The 22,191-nt window shown below is 45.4% G+C and overlaps 1 protein-coding gene across 1 annotated transcript in view; it reads right to left on the bottom strand.

The window, feature by feature from the left end:
* Positions 1-301: 301 nt before the first annotated feature.
* The window catches only part of SORL1 (sortilin related receptor 1), a 155,003-nt gene continuing 133,113 nt past the window's right edge, over positions 302-22,191 (bottom strand). Inside the window, exons 41-48 of the mRNA XM_028125868.2 lie at positions 17,567-17,751; positions 15,014-15,133; positions 14,028-14,192; positions 12,579-12,753; positions 11,356-11,462; positions 8,873-9,065; positions 6,213-6,425; positions 302-4,801 (exon numbers count right to left, since the gene is read on the bottom strand). Coding sequence (XP_027981669.2) covers positions 4,734-4,801; positions 6,213-6,425; positions 8,873-9,065; positions 11,356-11,462; positions 12,579-12,753; positions 14,028-14,192; positions 15,014-15,133; positions 17,567-17,751 — 1,226 coding nt within the window. The 3' untranslated portion in view covers positions 302-4,733. The remainder of the gene's footprint in view (positions 4,802-6,212; positions 6,426-8,872; positions 9,066-11,355; positions 11,463-12,578; positions 12,754-14,027; positions 14,193-15,013; positions 15,134-17,566; positions 17,752-22,191) is intronic.

Raw genomic sequence — 22,191 nt, forward strand, 5'->3', positions numbered from 1 at the left:
AAGGGCTCTTCGGCACACGGCGCACACGCCGCGGTACTTTCTTCTGCCTTCGTAGCAAGCGGTGTCTCAGCCAATGTGGTGACAGTTTTATGGGAGTCACTCACTGCTCCTGTGGAATAATTCTGTTTACTTCACAACAGCCGCCTGGACATGTCCCCACTCCTCAGCCAACACAAAGGCATCATGCACTTCGAGGATCCGCCATCTGAGACCACCTTGTTAATAACAGAATTGTTCCAGATCTTAGTGTTGTCTCGTCTATGAAAGAAACATCCTTCTAAAACAGGCAAATCGAATGGTGTTCGGAGACTGTATTAACCACCTTTATTGAACTCCAAAGAACAACTCGAGACACATGTAGAGGGTGGATTTTCAGAGAGGTGTTTCCTTGACCCAGTTACATTTTTATTCAGTGAAAAAAGTTAACATTGAGACAAAAATTATCGTAAAATTGTGCAACAATATAGTAAAATCTTCAGCAGAAATCGGTGATTTGGAAACATATCAAGGCAATCGAAATCATAAATGCCTAATTTCACTTTGGAGAGAAACAAGTATACAGTGTTTCACTTTAAATAAGAGCAGAATAGGCCTTTATTTTGCTGCCAATACTTCGATTTTGCCTAAAGTTTCTAATAATTCATACCAAGAGTCTTTAAATGAGAAATGACACGGGAGGACATCTGAGAATAATGTTCCACTTCGGCACTCATACTTTCTTCCATTGGCATTAGTACACATGAGACGAATACCATTCTTGGGTTACTTGGCTCTGAGGATTTAATTCCTAATATGGCTGCTCAAAATTAGTGGGCAGAAACATGTACACAACCTATCCTCCCTCAACCCACGTTCGATGGTGGTTCCCGTTCTGAGAACGAGCTCATTGTCCGTGTACCCAACTATCCACCCCTCTCGCTATCTTCTCCATATCTCAGTCTTGCATAGAAAGTAGTCTATATAAACTTAATGCACTGGCTCTTATGACACAAAAATTGTACCTGAAAGGCAGCACACACTCCAGTTAATAAAAATAACAGACTAGGAATGTCAAGACACAATCCCAACAAAGTGAAGATTCTGCACAAAGTTTTAAGAGTTGATTCTGAAAATCAATATGGAGATGGTATTCAGTTGACTTATCTCCCAGAACCCTTCTCTAAGGGGTCTCCCAGCTCTGTCAAAGGAAAAATCTTCTCGGGGATTCACCATGCCCCCCCATCAGTAGGAAAGTGACCAACCAAACCTAACAAGATGAGGTTTCTGCCCCAAGGAAGTAGCGGGACCATAATCTTACAAGATGGAGTGACCGCTGGGTGGATATTTGAAGACAGGATTCTCCAAGGGGAAGTGGGCGATTATCTTTAAGAGCCTCGCCACACCATCGCTCTCCCCGTTTCCCCCCAAAACAGCCCACTGTGTGAGAAGGGGTACATTCCTTAAATGGCTGAAGCATAGCTTAACCTAGTAGGCCAGGACGACGGGCAGGAGAGAACACAGAGCTGTGTGTCCCACGCCTGTCCCACCCAAAGGTCCCAAGGGACGCAAGCAGAGATGGAACCCCACGAACCTCTCTTCCCAAAGTCCAAAGTTTCAACCGGTTGCCCAGCATCATAACCTCGTACCCAGTACGCCAGGACAGCCAGTACTTACTGGAGCTTCTCATGTGTCTGGAAAGGTCTGCATAGATGGGGCTCTTCTCTGGACTGCTCTGCAGAATTCTACTCTCTGTCATTTCATCCGCCTGGACCCATGTCTCACAAGACTTGAGGGGCGTTCAACACATAAAGGGGCAAAATCAGCCTCCAGAGAAAATCTGTACACAATCCTCCTGCCTACCAAATTCTAGTGGTCTGTTAGTGGTCCACCGTGGTGCACGTGGATGTGGGCTTCTGACATTCTAATGTGCGCTGGGAGAGAATAAAACCTTCTCCCTGTACAGTGTGAACTTCTGAGGTGGCATCTCCAGCGAGGTACAAAAAAGCCCCTTCTTCACAAACAGGGGCTCCGATTGGTCACAGTGAAGACAATTATCTGGTCACTTTCAAAGGCTGCACATACTTTTTGTTTTCATCTCCTAAGGTCACTCCAACCTCTGGACTCTCGCAGATGGCACATGTACACCAAAACCCCACAAAGCTATGCAGAGGGAAGGAAGAGTGCGTGCTTGAAAAGTTCATAAAAATATACAATTTACATGTAGCTGCATCTACCTAGCTCAGTCTTCAGAAACTTAGCTCTTCTGTGTATATAAAATACTCTAGCCCTAAAAGGCTGCTTTTTCTCAAACAGCACAGTGGCGTTTTCCGAGGAGAGGGGTGATGGCCAGTCTATACAGTACAGTGCACTAAGCTTTGGGAGGCACTGGTAACAAGAACTGGATGCTCAGAAGTGTCTCCAGTTGCCGACTGGAGACACAAGCTCTGTAGAAAGGCTTGTCTATGGAATAATGGAAAATAACGTCTCAGAGCCTTTCAGATCAGCTTTTACAAATGCCAACAAAAAGTTGGCAGAAAAAGAAAAGGGGAAAATATACTTTCTAGTGGTTCAATTAAATGACTCTGCCTCCTACCAGACTGTTAATCTTTCAGCTACTTGAAGAGCTTTACTAAAGGGGTGGGGGTGGGGGGTAGCGCTTGGAGCTTTGAACAAAACCCCAGGACAAGATAAAGCCAAAGAAATTCCATTCTTGACAAAAGTCACAAAGGAAAGAGAGGGGAAGAAGGGGAAAAAAAGGCTGGAAGGAGGCTCGTCATGACCACCGCTTGTTAAAATAAAACAGAGCCTTACCCACACAGCATACTACATGTCTACAGCTGAAAATACTCCTCGTTCAAAATATATATATGTGTGTGTATATATATATATATATATATAAATTAACATTTTTAAAACTAAAAAATTTAATTGGCTCTTTGTTTTCCAGACAATCACGAGATAGAACAAATCTATATTCTCACCCAAGAATGATACTTTTGGTTAAAAGAAAGCAAATACTTGTGAGAAGGTGATACGGCACACCTCAGAGGACATGGGGTCTTTACAAAGCTTGCATATAAAGGACACATATTCAGAAACATGACTTTGGAATATCCCCCGGGCTCCCTGCTTCTCAGCTGAGAGGTTCTGCGGGGGAGCTCCTACAGCAGGAGTCACAACAGTGCTGGACGTCAGCGTCTATGGCGCTAAGTCTAAAAGGCGGGCATTGGTCCACGATGGATTCCGCGTACCTATCGAGTGGCCATTATGTGAATACCGGGGTGGCATTTAAAGGCATAAGGGATAAGAGCTCAGCTTGTTTTATAGAGAGAATAAGCTCTAGTGTTGCTGCGACTGTAAACTGGATAGAATGGTCTCAAATTCGTCCATCTCCTGTATCTCTGTCGGAGTGAACAGCACTCTTTAAACTGGGCAGGGGTGCGGGGGAAGGAGGTGGAAGGAAAGGAAAAAAAAAAAAAGAGAGAAGGCACTGACCCAATTCAAAATGACTGCATATATCACGTATAGAGTTTTAAAGACAGTAAGTGGCCACCTCAACACAAATACAAAACTCTACATTCGAGGGGCGCCTGGGTGGCTCAGTCGTTAAGCGTCTGCCTTCGGCTCAGGTCATGATCCCGGGGTCCTGGGATTGAGTCCCGCTTCGGGCTCCCTGCTCAGCAGGGAGTCTGCTTCTCCCTCTGCCTGCCGCTCCCCCTGCTTGTGCTCTCTCACTTGCTCTCTCTCTCAAATTTAAAAAACAAAAAACAAAAAACAATCCTTTACATTCGAGATTCTTCAGTGGTAAGGAAAACCAAGTATAAGCAAAGGACAAATTAGGTACTCTATCTGCCAGTGTATCTCCTGTGGCACAGACCTAGAACTCTCCCACAAGCAGAGTCATTTGTTGCGGTGACCACGACACCACGGTATAATGCAGCAGTATTCTCATCTTGTAGCAAGGAGAGCTACGTCTTGTGCAGAGGCGTAGACAGTAAGATTCCATCCATTAATATAAGAGAAGAAGCTGTGGCTTGCAGGGCCTTCCTGAGCTGCAGCTGTTTAACTGAAACTGAGCAATGATTCAGTGTGCTCTCCTGCCAAATACCATTATGTGACAACGAGTGAATAAAAATGGACTGTTTCCGGAATGGCAACAAAACTGCTTCTGTTCCCCACCTCAACCCTGCGACCCCTCATAACGTGCAGAGTCAGATGACCACGAAAGCGCTGCCTTATACAGAGTCCCAATAAATTAACAAAATTACAGAAAAGAACCTTCCCCCATAATACACACAAACACTTTCATATAAACTAAATCCAAACAAAATTTAAAATTTGAGCACACTTTCAATGAGGGGGGGTGGGAGGGATTCCACCCATCACCCTCTCTTGAAGTTTTTATTAAATACATTTCTGTGTCTTAGAAAAATAAAAAGAATGGCCAATTTGTTGAACCAAAATTATCTCACAGACTTAAAAAGCATGCCCAGCAAGCACAGCCCTGTAAGACTACATTAATATGAAATCAAAGCAATTTGGTTACTGAAATCAACCTGGTTTGAAGTTCACAGTTGATTACTACAAAGTTTATTCATTCCTTGCTTTCCTTTTTTTTTTGTTGTTTTTGTTTTTGTTTTTGGCCCATATAAAAATAACATATTGCAACTCAAAGTGCATCTTTTAAAATAAACCATCAACTATCTTTATCAAATAAAATATTTACACCATTTGGTTTCTAGTGAGGACAGCTTTCAGGCTATCACCATGGGGACGTCATCTGAAAATCCAGTTATCATGGGAGCATCTTCATCATCCTCCCCTAAAGGCAAAACAGTCGGTCCTTGGTGAGTTCCAGCGCATCTGCACCCAACCCCAACTCCCACCGCTCCACCCCAGCCACCCCCAACACCATCATGAGCCCCAGCCTGGAAAACTGGGACCCAAGCCCACCAGGCGCAGTAGCCAAAGCTGAAACCCAGCTCAGCTCCCTCCCCTGCTGACACTCTTGAGTCCACTCCTCCCCATCAATGGGTGGGCAAGCTTATTTTAACGGTAGCTTGAACTTAACCAAGTAAAGAAAGTAAATCTCGTAGGAATGAGAATCTTATGACCTACCCAAAAGTCCAAAGGGTGATTTAGCTTCCCTGATTTGAATTATCTACACCCATTGTTAACAGGGTGAAACCTCATAGTCTGTTTTCTCCTCTGAACCCACAATGCTCTGAGGGTAGGGATCTTAGAGGGGTTTAAGCTTTTTGAGGACAGCTTCCCAGACTAATGGATGTCCCCTTGTGGCCCGTGGTACAATCCTGTGCAAATAAGTTGTGATCCACATTCAGTGATCACTGTGTGGTATCACCACGGGTCAAACTCCTTTTGCCCCCAGTAACAGAAGCAAAGAATGCACCCCATTCATGCAAGGCAGACCAAATACTTGTACGAAGCAAGACAGGACACTGAGCAGAAGAAGGAGCAAAGCTAATATCAAATGATCAGTGAACGGGGAATTCACAAGTACTTTACAAACAAAAAAAAATTATAACTGGTTTACAGAAAAAATAGGTAGGTAAAATGACATTCAGCAGTCTGCATTTGGGGAAGACCCCCAAACACACCTAATTTATTATATTAAGTGGTCTACTAGCTCTATTAGCATTTAGTAATTTGAGCATGTCGATATTTTAAAAGGGATCTTTCTTTCTTTTGTCCATACCAAGTTATGGATACATAAAAGAATGGCCGAGGAGGTTTCACTAGCTATCAGAAAGACAGACAGCCAGATGGAAAGGCCGTCTTTGGACAGAAGTCATCTGGGAAAGTGTGACTTTTTCTCTTGACTAGGCTCTTCCAAGATGTCAGACCTCCAGGTCCATGAAGGATGAGAGGGCTTGGAAATTCTTGAAACTCTGCTGATACTTTGAGAGTATCCAAAGCCCAGGGCCTTCCTATCCTTCCTGTATAAGGCAAGCTCCTACCAGTTCTTCCACAAGACCACTCCCGGTTCTCAGGCCAGGACCACACCACAGAAGAGACTATGAGCATTTTCATTTAGAAGCAAGTTCAAAGCAAAGGGCTCTAACTCGTTTAACCTAAAGCAGTGAGATCACTGGTTAACGAGTCACTCCTCGAGTGTCAAAAGATGAGCTTAACATAGGTATTTCCTAAGCAAGGAACCGGCTTTGCAGGGGTCCGCGCTGGGAGGAAGCACCAGGGCAGCCTGCCCCACTCACCCAGGTCGTCCCCCGAGGAGAAGATGGCCGAGCCCAGCCGGGAGCTATAGTGGCTATTGGCAAAAGCAGTGAAGCTGTTCTGCAGCCTCCGATGCTTGGTGTACAGCACCGCAAACCCGACCCCCAGGCTCAGCAGTATCAGGAACAGGATGGGCACCACCACGGCAGCAACATCAGTAGACCTGGCAGCCCGGAACGCTGATGCGTCCCCACCTGCCAAGGCAAGAGGCCAACACACGTAAGCCTCCGACGTCAGGGTGGGAAAATGGACCAGGCAACTCGACACCACCACCACCCCCCAACCAAAAACGCTACTCGTCGGCAGTTACCCAAGCCACCTGCCTGGTGTGGCATGTTCCTGCATGGGGCGCCTGTTTCCCGATGCCTTGCCACGAGCTGACAGCCCACGGGCCTTGTGCATGCAAATACGGTAATTACATTAGCCTCCTAATCACGGCCTTGTTGTTTATTTAGATAATCTCTTAGAAGGGAGACCTTTGTTGGGGTATCAACATTGATTTCATTAGCATTATTACTTAAGACCACTTGCTTGTCTTACATAAGAGGATGTGAAATCAGACCACTAATTAACGAGATTGCAATTATTTCCCCCTACTTGGCACCAAAGTCACTCTGAACTGCAATTACCTGAAGCTCCATTAAGTGATACAAACGAGATTCCTTTACTGCAACGCTGACTTAACAGCTCATGAAGTTTTACGAGGTTTGTTTTTTTTTTTACTTAGATAAAAGAGAGAAAGAACATTTCCATACACATTTCACATTTTTAAAATGCTCTTTGCAAAGCCAGTTAGGTGTCTATGACCTAACAATGATGCTCACTTGCCCATGTCTTAAACAAATTCCAGCTCTATGATGATGTGCTGGTAGATCTGCCCCAATAGGGCTCTAGGGCAAAGCCATCCCCCTGTTAGGTTTGGGCCAGTCTTAAAAAATCCTGGGGAAAGTCTAAGCCTGAGGGCAGGAAGTGGAACTTGGGAGTCAGTTTGAGCTACAGAAGCACAGTGGACTTTTCAGGTCCCATAAGGAGCCTCATCAGGCTCGAGGTCATTCCCTAGGATAGGGCTAAGTGGTACGGGCCAGGCCTGTGCTTCACGGGGAAGGCTCAGTAGCTACCCAGGGACTCATCCCAACCAGATGTTCATCGAGATGGGCCAGAGAACAGCCATTTCTTGCAAGCCCAATCTAACAACTCAATATCCATGCCTTTAATTTCTCTCATTATTGACCTACCAGGAAACGCTGGGGCAAGATCTTATGTCATATGTCCCAACCTTAACCCCAGCTGTGAAGTGGTAAATTAGGGGGATGCGCTTAGCTGGAGCAGTCAGGAGGAACCAGTGTGGTGCAGGAAACAGGAATGATTGGACCCCCTCTCCCCCCCATACCCCACTTTCGAGGGGACCGCAAACATCAAGGGACAAGACGAGACTAACTGAGGCCTCACAGAGAGAGTCTTTCTGCTTGACAATCTCGGTTTCATAAAAGCAACACTTTTTCCCAAAGTCTATTTCACAGTCACTAATTGGTTTTACTTAAAAAGGAGGCTCTATTTAGGAAACGCTAGGTTAACAAGACTTTTGTTGTCTGTTTTCTGTAAGACCTTCTCAGAACCTCTAGTATGCTATGATTCTCCAAAGGGAGGTGGTTTGCAAGGTTTTCCTTTTAGGGAGGTGCCTGGGAAGCATGACATGTCAGAACATACAACAACTCTAACGCAAGATTTTGGCTTGAGCGTTGGTGAGTTCCTGGCTGGGAGTAAATGGAACGAAAAAAGACCAGTGATGAAACATCTGTTGATATCCTGGCCAAGCTACTACAATACAAGCAGAATTTCTGTGTAAAGGAAAGGTTCCTCTCCTCCGCCATCAGCATGACCCAGCACCGATATCTGTGAGTGTTCAGAAGACAAGATGCCAGGCCAAATTCAGGTTCTGCTCTGGACCGACGGCTAAGAATGGGGGTGGCTATAAAATCAGTTACTCTATGGGAAGGAGATTATTTACTGACTTGGAAGACCCACAGGGAACATTAGCATATTGGAGGCTCTGAAAAGTCCTGCAAAAGACAAACACTAAAACTCATACTCAACCTAGTGTATCCCGAGCAGAATCTCCTTTTGGAACAAAACCTATTTCTAACCCATTCCCTTTTGTGGGCTTTACATTCAGAATGTGGTCACTTTGAAACCCCAGCTCTTCACAGCACGCCTGGCTCAGGAAGTATTTGTTAAATCAGTGCCTGATTAAATTGATATATAAGTGATTTTCTTTTAAACTGAAAGAATATTTTATTTTTTTATTTTATTTTTTTGAGAGAATATTTTAAATACACTTTAGAAAGACACATCTTGGGGTGCCCGGGTGGTTCAGTCAGTTAAGCATCTGACTCCTAGTTTCGGCTCCGGTCATGATCTAAAACCCTACGTGAGGCTCCTCACTCAGCAGAGTCTGCTTGGGATTCTCTGCCTCTCCCTCTGCCCCTCTCCCTGCTCTTGCACACATGTGTGCTCTTTCTCTCTCTCAAATGAATAAATAAAATCTTAAAAAAAAAAAAGACACAAATTCATTACACCATGCTACATCCTTCATCAATTTCTCCAGAGCTGAAGATGGAAACTGGACCCATGAGTGACTTACCAGACCCCAGCTCGTCATACAGTAGGACAGCAGGCTCCCCACAAATCTGGCTGCCAAAAAGGCATCTTGCTTGCACAGTGAAAGTGTAATTATGACCCAATTTCAGGTTGGAAATTTTAAAGAAATTGTCAGTAGTATTCCCAAGGTAAGCTGAGATATTCATGGCACTATCAAACATGTGTATCTCATAGCCCTGAAAACAAAGACACGAGAGATTGTTCAGGATGTTAAATAAGGAATGTGACAGCTTCTATTACTGGTTCCAACTTTATATGAGCTCCTTATTGCAGGCTTTTATAGATGCTAAAGCACTTTGGGTTTCTTACTAGATCTTTTTACATTACCACTGAGATACTGGATTCAGAAAATGGTAATTTTCCCATCCCAAATGTCTCAAATAACTACCACGCCCACTAATGAGCTGCAAAGTAGAAGTGAAAAGCATAGCCCTCATAAAAGCTATTTTAACAAATATTCCAGTACACATTCAAAGTTCTGGTCAACAGTCCAGATTAATATTAAAGGCCACAAAGAATCCGGACAAGTCAGCAACAGTTCACCGTAATGGGATTTGACTAATAAAGCCAAGTTGCAGTGGACTCCAGCAGTGGCGTTAAGAAAAGTCAGGACATTTCTCGGTAGAACAGCGTGTGGGAACTCCATCTGCAGCCCACAGTTCGCTCACCAGCTCCTTGAGGCTGATGGTGGCCCCAGACCAACCTGGCTTGAATAGAAAGCCCTTCAAGATCAGGCTGGGATCAGAACTGACTACTGGACTTCTCTGCTAATCTCTTAAGTATTCCAGTGTCAAAGCTACCAACTTCCACCCCATCAGCATCAAAAAAAAAAAAAAAAAAAAGACCTCCTCTCTTATCTCTATCCACATACTGGGCCCCACTGCATACTCACGGTCTCTTGGTCCCCATCCCACTGACCTGTCTAGGCTCTGAACTCTAAGCTGGGGCGGCGGGGGTTGGGGGGGTGGAGAAGAACATGCCATCTGCTTATGCGCAAACCCCTGGGAGTGAAGGATTGACCTGCCATCTCAACCTGAAAGCCAGGCTTCCACCACCTCGGAGTGATCCCCGATGACAGCCGGCTGCCAAACTGGGCCTCCCAACACCACCTGCCCGGAATCCCATCCCTGCATTCTCCATTATAAACTGGCATTAATTATTTTCTATCTAATAAATATTTGCTGTAGAACATTTGCCAAATACATAAAGGTATAAAGAAAAACATTTAAATGACACAAACATCAACCATTTATTTAACTAGTCTTCTTCTGTTGGACATTAAAGTTTGTTTTTTCTTTCTTACTATCAGAAATAAAACTGCTCTGAACAGCCTTGCACATAAATTCGTGATGTACATCGTTTCCTTAGAATAAGATCCTGAAAGAATTGCTGGGTCAAAGGGTGTGAACGCTTTTCCTGTTTCTGATACACATGACCAGAGTGCCTTATGGGAGGCATTTCCAATTCGTATTTCCAGAGAGCTAATCTCCCCAACTACTCCTCATACTGGTAATACTCTCCCCCTAAAACTTAGCCTGTTTAATGTGAAAGTATCCTATCTTTGTGGTTCAGATTATTAGTGAGGTAGATCCTCCTTTTGATTACGGCTACTGTAGTTTTTGCTTTGTTACCTGTACCTTTTTCAAAATCAGAATATTTCTGTTTTGAACTGCTTTGAAAGCTTTCTTCATATGTGTATATATTAACCATTTACAAGGCACAGTTGGAAGAGTTGCGAGAATTTTCAAGTTTTAATCTAGCCGTTTCTGGCCTTACACTGTGACTGTTTACAAACCTAGCACTCTTTGCCGCCGCCGAACCCCGAAATAGCCACAGCTGATTCACTGGGTCTCTATTTAGCTCCTGCTTTGTTGACCATGGGGACAAGCCAGGTCCACTCAAGAATCTGTCCACCTTTGTGTGGCAGATCTGTTCCCTGGTGACGCTCTTCTTCTCCTCCCGCCTTCTGCTGTGAATACACAGTAATTGGTCTGCTGATGACAAAACAGTGTTTTCCGTATGTCAAGAGACTATCTTCAAGCACTTCCTGCTCCCTCAAACATCACTGGAAAGAAACTGCGAGGCCAGGTTGAGACTGTCCCCGGCATAGGGGCCACAGCCCCGCTCTCAGAATGGGGCTATGAAAGGATGGGACCCTGGTTCCGATGCTGAGCCCCATCCAGCTTCAGAAGGCACAGCAACAGGCTCCAGCCCATTCCCCTGTCTTTAGTGAAAGACAAGTTCAGGAATGAAAAGTGCTTAGTGCAGAGATTCTCATCTTTAATGGGCAGTACAAACATTTCACTAATTAGCAAGCCCACAGAAAATGGTCCTTTAATTCTCAAGTTCACTCCCTTGCCCGATTCTTTTTCCCCTATCTGTGCCAGCATGCTGTTAACGAGCTCATCTCTAAAACTGCATTTCAATTAGATTCCCAAAGTCACTGAGAAGGAGGGAGGAACTCACCCTGCTTTCATTAAAATGCTTTTCCTTCAAAGCTAGACTTTTCCAAAACAGAAGAACGTGGTCATTTTCTGTTATGATTTTTAAGGCATCAGGTGCAGATAATGAAACTGAAAATGAAAGATGAAACAGAATATAGTTAGTGGCTATATACTGAAATCAGTTTTCTTGTCTGTCATAGAGAGATTAAATAAATGCTAACTTGAGGGGTGCCTGGGTGGCTCAGTAGGTTGAATACCCAACTCTTGGTTTAGGCTCAGGTCATGATCTCAGGGTTGTGAGATCGAGCCCCATGTCGGGCTCTGTGCTGAGCGTGGAGCCTGCTTGGGATTCTCTCTCTCCCTCCTGATAACCCTCTGCCCCTCCCCCCACCCTGCTCGCACTCTTGGTCTCTAAAAATAAATAAAATATTAAAAAAAAGAAAAAAAATGTGTTAACTTGAAAGGCTAGGTTAAGGAAGAAACAAAACACACGTGTTGCTTAGCATAGAGCCTAGCACATGGTAGACACTCTCGAATTGGCATCTCTTTTGTTGTTGTTATAATACCTTTAGCCAAGAAATTTGGGCAGTACCTCATTTAGTGGTCCTCAGAGCCACACAGATGGCCAAAACCAAAATGGGTGGGGGAGAAAGGGAAGGGAAGGGATGGGATGGACCACGGTTTCCTAGCCTTGCTGGACTTCTGCTCTGGTTCCGGTCTGCTGTCCTGCTCTCCCTAGGGGCGCTCACATGGCTGGCCTGGTGGGGCTGTGCCTCCATCACGGACACTCTGACCCTGTCTGCTGCTGCCCAACTACCCAAGCTCATTACCTGTTTCCGAGCCAAGCCAACCGCGGGCTGGGAGCAAGGCCCCTTCAATCTACTGCACAGTTACTGGTCTCCCTCCTTGGCTACACACCACCCTGCCTCAAGGAACCACGTGATTTCAGCCCAGGGTCCCATCCATGGCTTTCGTGGCAAATGCTCAGTTTTATTTCCTAACTCTTTTGGGCATTCCTGCTCTTCTCCCCCAAAAGTGTCAAAACCAGCTAGGCAGCAGAGTGAAAAGAGACATAGCATACCCCCCAGTCCACCACCCTGCCCAGGCACTGGAAGTCCACCCCACCAGGCCCACTGTGGATACTGAAAGGGGTGTTTGTATTTCCTGCTGTTAATGTCTAGGCATCCTAGCAGCCCTGCAGGCCCCTTGCTGTGTGGGAAGGACTCTAATCTCTCTCCCGTTTACCTGTGGTGATTTTTATACTGGAATCTTTGCTCATGTTCCCCAGTTGGACAACAATGTGGTATTTCCCTCCAGGTTCCAACTTGGTAAGGGTGTATTCCACAGTGCTGTTGCGGGATTTTATTTTGTAGCTTCTGTCACTCTTTCTTATTAGATCTTTGACAGCAATTGCATATAACTGGGAGAAGAAAAAGAGACCTTAATGGTATCAGAAACTTGGTGCTTTTTCACTCTTCGCAATTCAGTGGCAAACGACGTAACCTAAGTGTATCAGGGGCTGTGACCCATAGCAGCCACCTCTGAGCCCCGCAGCCTGACTCTGTTCTCTGGAAAGCCGTTGGGGTGGCCAGGTCCAGACTTGGAACAAGCACTCACTCCCAGAACTGTGCACAAAATTATTGATTCGACCCAAAAAAAAATGAGCCTAGGGAAAGTCCCATTTATTGTGGCATCCACAGAGAGGTTGGAACAGGCAAGAGCAATTCGAGTTCAGTGTTTAGTGTTATCTCCCCAGCTGTAATAGTTCCAGGTAGCGTCAGAGGACACAATGAAAGGACAACAAATTCTACTTATTGTCTCCCGGGTTGCTTTTTACATATGTGGAGGCCAGGGCAAACACAGGGACATGTGGTAAGTACAGGAAACTCAATCACCAGAAACAACTGGGAGAGTCAAGGAGAGCCTGAGCTACCGAGTAAAACCACCCACCCCTGGGATGAGGGAGAGGGCACAGGGGATGGAGAGAAAAGCAGCGTGGGCCAAAGGAAAATGGGAGCAGTTTTCCAGAGTTACTGCTTCTTTTTTATTTATTTATTTTTTATTTTTTTAGAGGGGGGAGGAGAGGGCAGGAGAAGCTCAAGCAGGCTCCACACCCAGCACAGAACTCAATCTCATGACCCTGAGATCATGACCTGAGCCGAAATCAAGAGGCGGACACTTAATCCACTGAGGCACCCAGGTGCCCCTCGCCTCTTTTTTTAGAGCAAGAGCCAGTAAATGTTTTTGTAAAGGTTCAGATAGAAAATACTTTGGGTTTTGAAGGCCAAATGGTCTCTCCCACAACTATTCAATTCTGCCATTTGTAGTGTGAAAGCCATCACAGATAAGATGTAAATGACTGGGTAGAGCTTGGTTCTAATCAACTGTATTTATAGAAACAGGCCATGAGCTGCACTTGGCCAGCAGGCCTTTGTCTGCCAACCCACTTTACTAGGCTCAGGGAAGGGAAGGTGAGAAGGCAGAAAAGAACGAATAGAACAGCAGAAATAATGGGGAAGGGACAACTCCGAAGAGGCACCTATAAGGACCCCATCTTTGGGCACACAGATACGGAAACGAGACCTCCCGCTGAGCTCCCACCGCCAGGCCTAGCTTTCCCATGACAGCACCCCCTGCCCTGTCCCCAACCATGCCAAGAACAGGAACGGCTGGCTGGATACCCGGCCCTCTCACCAGGTCCTGGTCGGGAGAATCATACGGAGATTCCCACTTGATGACAGCTGAGGTTTTGCCCGTATGAACCGCATGCAGGTGACGAGGTGGGAGCCTGCTATCTGGGATCATCCTCACCACGACGTAGTCGGAGGATGGCCCTTGGTAAGGCACCACCACCCGGACCTGAAACCAATACCACGGGGACACATGGAGTTGGCATGAAGCCATTTTTTTCCAACAAAATAGTGACAGGTGTACACAATTAAAATTCAATCAGTACAAAAAAAGATACAAAATGTGAAATATTTCCCCATCTACCCCAGCTCTCTAATCCATCTTCCCAGGAACACTAACGGTTTTCTGTGCTTCTTTCCAGAAATGTCCTGTGCTTATGTAAGCAGATAAGCGTGTGTACGCATACAGATACATACTTATACATATGTGTGCGTACATGTAGCCTGTTTTTAATATTTTTATACAAATGAGAAAATTTTACACATTTTTAGGCTCTTCACTTCTTTCACTTAATAAGATAGCATGGATTTTTTTTTCCACCTCAGTTCTATTTCTTTTGAAGGGTTGCCCTGCATTCTTAATCGGTCCTCTCTTGATAGCCACTGGTTTCAAATCTTCTGCTATCACAAGCAATAGTATACCACACACCTTTTTCCATCTATCTTTGCACACGTGTAAACATGTGGGCTACGTTCCTAGTCTTGGAAGTGGAATCCGACAAAAACCATTTGTCCATTCCTGCGAATGTTTATCCATTTGCCAAGTTCCCAATCCCCCACAGAGCTGCAGTTGGTTACCGGCGCATTCAGTCTGTTCTTCAAGCAGGAATCTGATGCTTTTACAGAGGAGGAAGCACCCTCTTGTACACACATGGATCCTAGAGTCATGCGTCCAGCTCCCCAGGTCCAGGGTCTGAGCTAGGAGCCCAGGATTTAAGCCATCCTTAAAAAATAGAAACTCTTCTGGACTCCCCAGTGTGGGAAACTTACCAGAAACAAATACTGCTCATCCCTACTGACAATGACTGTTTTGTTGTGGAGGGAAGTAGTCAAGCTCTTCGGATTGCGATACAGGTCAAGGAAGGATGTAGCATAGAAAATACCATAAACCTGGCAAACAGAGAGGATGGAAAAGGACATCAGCTCCGCGGCCAGTGACCTCATTCTCTTGAAGCCCCTAACTGACACCCCTGTGAACAGCTTCGGGAGAGTTCAAAAGAAAGAAGTCTTCCTTCAGCATTTTACAGAGAAGGTACACTGGGGCAGGCACTGAACCCACCACCACCAAGATAAACGTGGCGTGCTCTCTGTCCTCAAAGCACTTTTTTTTAAAAAAAGATTTTACTTATTTCAGAAGGAGAGAAAGCGAGCGTGCGTGGGTGCGTGGGGGAGGGGCAGACGGAAAGGGAGAAGCAGATTCTCTGCTGAGCAGGGAGCCAATGCAGGGCTCGATCCCAGGACCCTGAGATCATGGCCTGAGCTGATGTCAGACACTTAACCTATTGAGCCATCCAGGTGCCCCTCAAAGCGCTCATTTTTGAGGAAGGAGGCACAGAAAAGAAAAACAGACACAATTATAAATGACGAGTTGCAAATACAGAGCATGAGACACTGTAGGAAAAGACTGCACGATGAGCCAGGGAGAAGAGCGGGGTTCTCAGAGAGCAGATGGCACGCTGAGAAACACGGCTGGAGGTACAGATGGGGAGGAAGCCAGTGCGTTTGTGGAGGGAGGTTGAAGAGGGACGGCAGCAGGGCAGGCATGGGGAGCTGCCCGGAAGACACCCACTCTTCCTCCCCTCCTTACTAGAATCCTGCTTCCTACTAAGGATTGCCTCCCGGAAGAAAATCTACACTTGCCACCTCCCTGAAAGCTAGGAGAGGCCACGTGACAAAGTTCTGGCCAATGAGCTGCAAGCTAGGAGAGACCACGTGACAGAGCTCTGGCCAATAAGCTGTAAACTAGGAGGCCACGTGACAGAGTTCTGGCCAATGAGCTGCAGGAAGTGGTGTCACGTGGGAGCTCAGTGGGCGCTGGGGCAAATGGAGGGAGAAGCCCTTCCTCCCGCCCTCCTGCTGCCTGGAACACAGATGATGGTGTGGCTTCAGACCTCCTGGACCATGAGCTGACCTTGAAGATGGAGGCCACAGGCAGCCTGGGTTCCCAGTCAAACCTGGTGCTGTAGAAACCCAGGCCTGCTGAAGGACTCCGCCTTCTTTTAATGAGGAGGGAAATAAACTGTTAAAACCACTGTCACCTTCAGCTCTGTTCTATGCAGCCATTCTTAACCCCCACTGATACATGTGGAAAACCGGGAGTTTAAAGCAGGGCGGGGGGTTTTGATGGGCTTGGAGTGGGGGCTCACGGCTGCGGGGTTCATAAGCGGGGCGATAAGGACTAAGGAAGCTTTCTTTGTCAGGCAGCATGGAGGAGCCCACAGGCAGGTAAAGACGGGGACTTGAAGGAAAGCTGTGAAGAAAGTCTGGAGAAGTCATGGGAACGGAGGGCACGGATCAGGGATGTGCACAGGGACTTCCGAGTCCCAGACAGCTGTGCATTGTCTCGAAGCTGCTCAGCAGCCAGGGCCGGAGAGGGAAGCATACAGGGAAGGGGAACGGAAGTCCCAAGGGGGTGATGAGAAGGGAGGAAGTGTGGAAAGAAAGAATTAGGGGACTCGCGGGAGTCAGAAAGCAAAGCAAATGGAGCAGGAGTAGGGGACCGAGGGCACGGAAAGCACAAGACGGGAGCGGGGGCTCCGGGCTCAGAAGCAGGCCTGGCTTCCGGAGGACAGGCCTGCAGATGCTGGGGAGTGGGCCGGACGGCTCTGGCCAGGGGCCAGGAGAGGGCTCCATGCGCCAAGGAGGCCAGGGTGCAGGCAGGTCCACAGAGATGAACAGCGGCTGCGGCTGTTCTAATGGTGAGGAGGGAGGACTGGGGGTAAGCAACCCGAGTCCACAGTGGACTGAAGTCGGGGAGAAGCTGGGAGCTTCCTAGAGGTGACGTTACCAGAGGGGAGGTGAAAATGTGCCAAGAACCTTGGGAAGACTTTCTCTACTTTGGGAAATGTGGGAAATAAAAGCCAGATTCAGAAAAGCACATTATCAGATCATAGTGCACCAAAATGCATACATAATGACCAAAAAAAAGGACTTATATAGCGTGTGGGGGGGGGAGGTGGGCACGTCTGGGAGGAGCAACCCAAGAAGGCAACCTGTGGGTGGGGGACCACATCGGTGGGGAGAGACAGAGTGACTTGTCACTGCTGCTAATGGGTCACCATGCCTATGAGACCAGGTGAATCCCAAGCATAGGAACACGCCCCCCTCGTCACATTCATGGTCTGTTCCACAGCAAAGACCACGGGCGTTTTCTCTCCGATGCCAGGCCACGGTGTGGACAGGGACAGCAGGTGCCTCTAGAAGGTAATACAGAACTGACCAAGAGGATGGTTTGTGTTCGCAGTAACAGAGGAGAAAGCCCCATGGCCTAGAATCAGGGGAGAGTCCAGGCTGTCTCTGTAATGGTCATTCTGGCTGACTTACCACATTCCTGGGGCCAGTCCAGGTACATTCCACTGCAGTTTGATTGATGGCCTTGGCTTTGAGGCTAGGAGCAGGTGGACGGACTCCTTTGGTCGTGACATGCTCAAATGCCAGAGGACTATCTCCTAAATCAGTCTTGGCCCAGGCAGAAATCTCATAGGACGTATGAGCAGTCAGATTGGCAACTGTGAAAACAGGGACAAGAAGATGCCAGGAGGGAGCTGGAGGCGTCAGTCAAGAATTTGTGTCTTGACAAACCAGGAAACAGACTCTTAACTACAGAGAACAAACTGACGTTACCAGAGGGGAGGTGGGTGGGGGGAGGGGTGAAATGGATGAAGGGCATTAAGAGCACACTTATTTTTTTTTAAAGATTTTTATTTATTTGAGAGAAAGAATGAGAGAGAGAGAGCACATGAGAGGGGGGAGGGTCAGAGGGAGAAGCAGACTCCCTGCTGAGCAGGGAGCCCGATGCGGGACTCGATCCCAGGACTCCAGGATCATGACCTGAGCCGAAGGCAGTTGCTTAACCAAATGAGCCACCCAGGCACCCAAGAGCACACTTATTTTGACGAGCACTGACTAACGTATAGAACTGTTGAATCACTAGAGGGTACATCCGGAACTAATATAACACTGTTAACTATACTGGAATTAAAAGTAAAAATTTAATAAAAAAAGGAATTATGTTTTGATATACAACGCCCTACTTTTTAAGCCCTTTTTTAAAAAAAAAATCTCTACACCCAGCGTGGGGCTTGAACTCATGACCCGAGATCAAGAGTTGCTTGCATCAGAGCAGAAATCAATGAAATAGAAACCAAAAGAACAGTAGAACAGATCAACGAAACTAGGAGCTGGTTCTTTGAAAGAATTAATAAGATTGATAAACCCCTGGCCAGACTCATCAAAAAGAAAAGAGAAATGACCCAAATCAACAAAATCATGAATGAAAGAGGAGAGATCACAACCAACACCACAGAAATACAAACAATTATAAGAACATATCATGAGCAACTCTATGCCAGCAAATTAGATAACCTGGAAGAAATGGGTGCATTCCTAGAGACGTATCAACTACCAAAATTGAACCAGGAAGAAATAGAAAACCTGAACAGACCTATAACCACTAAGGAAATTGAAGCAGTCATCAAAAATCTCCCAACAAACAAAAGCCCAGGGCCAGATGGCTTCCCAGGGCAATTCTGTCAGACATTTCAAGAAGAATTAATACCTATTCTCCTGAAACTGTTCCAAAAAATAGAAATGGAAGGAAAACTTCCAAACTCATTTTCTGAGGCCACCATTACCTTGATCCCCAAACCAGACAAAGACCCCATCAAAAAGGAGAATTACAGACCAATATCCTTGATGAACATGGATGCAAAAATTCTCACCAAAATACTAGCCAATAGAATCCAACAGTACATTAAAAGGATTATTCACCACGACCAAGTGGGATTTATCCCTGGGCTGCAAGGTTGGTTCAACATCCGCAAATCAATCAACGTGATACAATACATTAACAAAAGAAAGAACAAGAATCATATGATCCTCTCAATAGATGCAGAAAAAGCATTTGACAAAGTACAGCATCCTTTCTTGATCAAAATTCTTCAGAGTATAGGGATAGAGGGTACATAGCTCAATATCATAAAAGCCATCTATGAAAAACCTACAGCGAATATCATTCTCAATGGGGAAAAGCTGAGAGCTTTTCCCCTAAGGTCAGGAACGCGGCAGGGATGTCCACTATCACCACTGCTATTCAACATAGTTTTAGAAGTCCTAGGCACATAATCAGACAACAAAAAGAAATCAAAGGCATCCAAATCGGCAAAGAGGAAGTCAAACTCTCACTCTTTGCAGATGATATGATACTGTATGTGGAAAACCCAAAAGACTCCACCCCAAAACTGCTGGAACTCATACAGGAATTCAGTAAAGTAGCAGGATATAAAATCAATGCACAGAAATCAGTGGCATTCCTATACACCAACAACAAGACAGAAGAGAGAGACAAATCAAGGAGTCGATCCCATTTACAATTGCACCCAAAACCATAAGATACCTAGGAATAAATTTAACCAAAGAGGCAAGGGATCTGTACTCAGAAAACCATAAAATACTCATGAAAGAAATTGAAGAAGACACAAAGAAATGGAAAAACGTTCCATGCTCATGGATTGGAAGAACAAACATTGTGAAGATGTCAATGCTACCTAGAGCAATCTACACATTCAATGCCATCCCCATCAAAATACCACCCACTTTTTTCAAAGAAATGGAACAAATAATCCTAAAATTTGTATGGAACCAGAAGAGACCCCCGAATAGCCAGAGGAATGTTGAAAAAGAAAAGCAAAGCTGGCGGCATCACAATTCCGGACTTCTAGCTCTATTACAAAGCTGTCATCATTAAGACAGTATGGTACTGGCACAAAAACAGACACATAGATCAATGGAACCGAATAGAGAGCCCAGAAATGGACCCTCAACTCTATGGTCAACTCATCTTTGACAAAGCAGGAAAGAATGTCCAATGGAAAAAAGACAGTCTCTTCAACAAATGGTGTTGGGAAAATTGGACGGCCACATGCAGAAGAATGAAACCGGACCATTTCCTTACACCACACACAAAAATAGACTCCAAATGGTTAAAGACCTAAACATGAGACAGGAGTCCATCAAAATCCTAAAGGAGAACACAGGCAGCAACCTCTTTGACCTCAGCCGCAGCAACTTCTTCCTAGAAACATCGCCAAAGGCGAGGGAAGCACAGGCAAAAATGAACTATTGGGATTTCATCAAGATAAAAAGCTTTTGCACAGCAAAAGAAACAGTCCACAAAACCAAAAGACAACCGACAGAATGGGAGAAAATATTTGCAAATGACATATCAGATAAAGGGCTAGTATCCAGAATCTATAAAGAACTTATCAAACTCAACACCCAAAGAACAAATAATCCAATCAAGAAATGGGCAGAAGACGTGAACAGACATTGTTCCAAAGAAGACATCTAAATGGCCAACAGACACATGAAAAAGTGCTCCACATCGCTCGGCATCAGGGAAATCCAAATCAAAACCTCAATGAGATACCACCTCACACCAGTCAGAATGGCTAAAATGAACAAGTCAGGAAACAACAGATGTTGGCGGGGATGTGGAGAAAGGGGAACCCTCCTACACTGTTGGTGGGAATGCAAGCTGGTGCAGCCACTCTGGAAAACAGTATGGAGGTTCCTCAAACAGCTGAAAACAGAGCTACCCTACGATCCAGCAATTGCACTACTGGGTATTTACCTCAAAGATAGAAATGTAGGGATCCGAAGGGGTACGTGCACCCCAATGTTTATAGCAGCGATGTCCACAATAGCCAAACTGTGGAAAGAGCCAAGATGTCCATCGACAGACGAATGGGTAAAGAAGATGTGGTATATATACACAATGGAATATTATGCAGCCATCAAAAGGAATGAGATGTTGCCATTTGCAACGACGTGGATGGAACTGGAGGGTGTTATGCTGAGTGAAATAAGTCAATCAGAGAAAGACATGTATCACATGACCTCACTAATATGAGGAATTCTTAATCTCAGGAAACAAACTGAGGGTTGCTGGAGTGGTGGGGGGTGGGAGGGATTGGGGTGGCTGGGTGATAGACATTGGGGAGGGTATGTGCTATGGTGAGCGCTGTGAATTGTACAAGACTGATGAATCACGGATCTGTACTTCTGAAACAAATAATGCAATATATGTTAAGAAAAAAAAAAGAAGATAGCAGGAGGGGAAGAATGAAGGGGAGTAAGTTGGAGGGGGAGACGAACCATTTGAGACGATGACTCTGAAAAACAAACTGAGGGTTCTGGAGGGGAGGGGGGTGGGGGGATGGGTTAGCCTGGTGATGGGTATTAGGGAGGGCACATTCTGCGTGGAGCGCTGGGTGTTATGCACAAACAATGAATAAGGGAACACATCAAAAACTAATGATGTAATGTATGGTGATTAACAATAAAAAAAAGACAAAAAAAAAAAGCACAAATAAAAAAAAGAAAAAAAGAGTTGCTTGCTCTTCCAACTGAGCCAGCCAGGTGCACTGACACCCTATTTTTTAATGCAATCTCTCAATTTAAGTGAGTCCCACATGTTGTAGGATTTTCATTATTTTACAAATTCATCCCAGCATTACGTATTGATGACTACTGCAAATAACACACGTACATGGGCATTGGGTTGTTTCTTAAAAAGCTGACCGTCTGGTGATAGAAATTGGGACAACACTCCTAGAGAGCCATTTGGCCTTGGGTAAACATCTTGAAATTCTTCATGCCCTTCGATCCATATCCCATGGAATCAGAGCACGCAAACATCTGTGGGACATGATGTTACACATCACATACATAATCCCACTGTCCAGAGACAGGGCAATGGTTAAATAATGTGCATTCCATGAACTATTGTACAGCCACTAAGAGTTGTCTCCAAGAATATTTAATGAGACTAGAAAATTCTTACAATTTTATGTTAAGTGAAAAAGGCAGGATACAAAACTACAGTTTAGCCTTGAACAACACAGGTTTGAACTTATGTGGTTTACTTACACTCAAGTTGTTTTTTTTTT

Source organism: Eumetopias jubatus, unplaced genomic scaffold, assembly GCF_037043125.1.
Source record: "Eumetopias jubatus isolate StellerSeaLion01/CBP00866 unplaced genomic scaffold, mEumJub1_p1.0 scaffold_13, whole genome shotgun sequence".
In the NCBI taxonomy this organism is placed as follows: Eukaryota; Metazoa; Chordata; class Mammalia; order Carnivora; family Otariidae; genus Eumetopias; species Eumetopias jubatus.